This window comes from Glossina fuscipes, unplaced genomic scaffold (genome assembly GCF_014805625.2).
Source record: "Glossina fuscipes isolate IAEA_lab_2018 unplaced genomic scaffold, Yale_Gfus_2 89544, whole genome shotgun sequence".
Classification (NCBI taxonomy): Eukaryota; Metazoa; Arthropoda; class Insecta; order Diptera; family Glossinidae; genus Glossina; species Glossina fuscipes.
This window is the reverse complement of record NW_024004969.1, coordinates 1,166-3,083: the sequence shown is the minus strand read 5'-3', so window position 1 is coordinate 3,083 and position 1,918 is coordinate 1,166. Positions and strand designations below refer to the sequence as shown.

At 34.7% G+C, this 1,918-nt stretch overlaps 1 protein-coding gene across 1 annotated transcript; it reads right to left on the bottom strand.

Moving 5' to 3' along the window:
* Positions 1-457: 457 nt before the first annotated feature.
* On the bottom strand, positions 458-1,021 carry LOC119644102 (glucose-induced degradation protein 4 homolog). The gene has a single exon (XM_038043629.1). It carries the CDS (start codon positions 1,019-1,021, stop codon positions 458-460), a length of 564 nt encoding a protein of 187 aa, XP_037899557.1.
* Between the last annotated feature and the right edge of the window lie 897 nt (positions 1,022-1,918).

Genomic DNA, 1,918 nt, shown 5'->3' with positions numbered 1-1,918 from the left:
TGACAAATTAAATTACGTTATAGTCAAAGAGCACTCACTCCGTGTATTCGAATATGGTGTGCTATTCAACAAAATCGACATTAACTGAAAATGCTCGACGTTGTTCCAGATACAGTAGTAGGCAGTATGGTAAATGCGTTCAAAGCAAGGTGGAATGATTACAATGCTGTCCTTCTTACATACACTTGGAATCCTTGCAAATATTTTTCTTTTTCATATACATATGTGTATTTGTGTGAATTCACACAATAATTTGAAAGTAAGAAAAACCAGAGGAGCTATTGGTTAATTTTTTTATTTAAATTTTCTCAGAGAGGAACTAAGTTGTCAAACCAAGGATGAAGTCTAAAATTGCTTATAAGATACGGAAAATCTTTTAACAATCAATAGAAGTTTTAGAATAGTTATTTGAATTTGAAAATTTCCAATCCCCAGGGTGAACTCAATTGATTGCGCTTTATGATATGAGTTTTACATCAATCGTATGATGCAGCGCTGAGTTTTCGTCATAATAATATGCTTCTATGTCACCCGTAGTTTTCGTTAAGCACACATAATAGAAACGACTAAACGGGAAATTCTCCAAGTCTGCCATATGGTTAATTAGAGCATCTCTTTGCCAGCGCATAAACACATAATTGCTCTTAGCTAACGCCGTATAATCAAATTCGGCCAAATTGAACGTATTTACATATTCTTTGAAAGCCTTAAATTTTCCCCAATACCTTTTATCAATTTCTTCATTCACTCCCCACTTTTCCGATGTTGACACAAATGGATTCTCCTCGCAAACTATCTCGTAACGAAACCAGAAGTTGCAAAAATACGTTCCACAGAGAGGACGCTCCATCGTAATTTTTCCGACAGGAACGGATCTCCCGTGAACAACGTGGTTCAAGAATACTAACACTGGAAATCTTCCCCATAACGATATTGCAAAACCTTCGTAGTTTGATGTCCTAGCAGCAACGATAGCACCTTCTGTAGAATTGGAGGCGGCGAGAACTTGTTCAGCTGACATTTTTTAATGCAAATGTGTATAACAATTCTTATCTTTTGAATATTTATAGGACGAATGGAGAATGAATTTGACAGAAGAACTAGGAAAATATTTTTTTGACATTAAAAGCAAAGCAAAACAAACAAAAAATAAAGACAAAAAGGAAGTGGAGAGCGGTTCCATACAGTTAGCATTGTAAAAAAGAAAAAAATTAATTTGAAAAAAGAAACCAAAAAATACAAATTTCCTAAATCACTCTATAATATTATGGGGAGTAAGTAACAAATATCAAAGACGTCCTTCTTCCTTATGCTTATAACGCTTGTTAATTTATTTAAACGTTTTTACATTACTTTTAAAGAGTGATAGCCATATATTGTGTAAATGATGCCGTATTGTAAAACTATACGTAATTTATGAGAACTACAAAGCAATCCGTGGAGTAAATCAAATAAATTTCAAAAATGAAATAATCAAAGGCACCTTTAAGGCAATGTTACCGAACAGTCAATGTGTCAAAGTTGAAAGCTACATCCGATCTCCGTTGCCATGAGTCAATCAGAAGCTGCGTCTTATCGATACCGCAAAGATGAGGAAATAAATCTCGCGACTGCCAAATCGGCAGTCGTGGCATTCGTGGGCTTGAGTATCCACTATGTTGACCATACTGAGTACAAGTTATTTATTATATATAGCTACTTGGCCCCATGTTCGCTTGTTAGCACCTTAAGCTTAAAAAATATTGGAAGGATTGAACTTCGAAACTTGAACTATTTAGTTTGAATTTCGCTTCCGTTCTCTACTGTCATAGGTTTAGGCTTTTACTCTTGAAGTATTGCTTGATTCGATTGAATGCACATTGGAATCAAGAAAGAATAAGTAGATAAATGCATAAATAATATCGGTGATAATTAGCTG

Coding starts and splice junctions, on each gene's coding strand:
- LOC119644102 (XM_038043629.1), bottom strand. CDS start 1,021: ATGTCAGCTGAACAAGTTCTCGCCGCCTCCAATTCTACAGAAGGTGCT.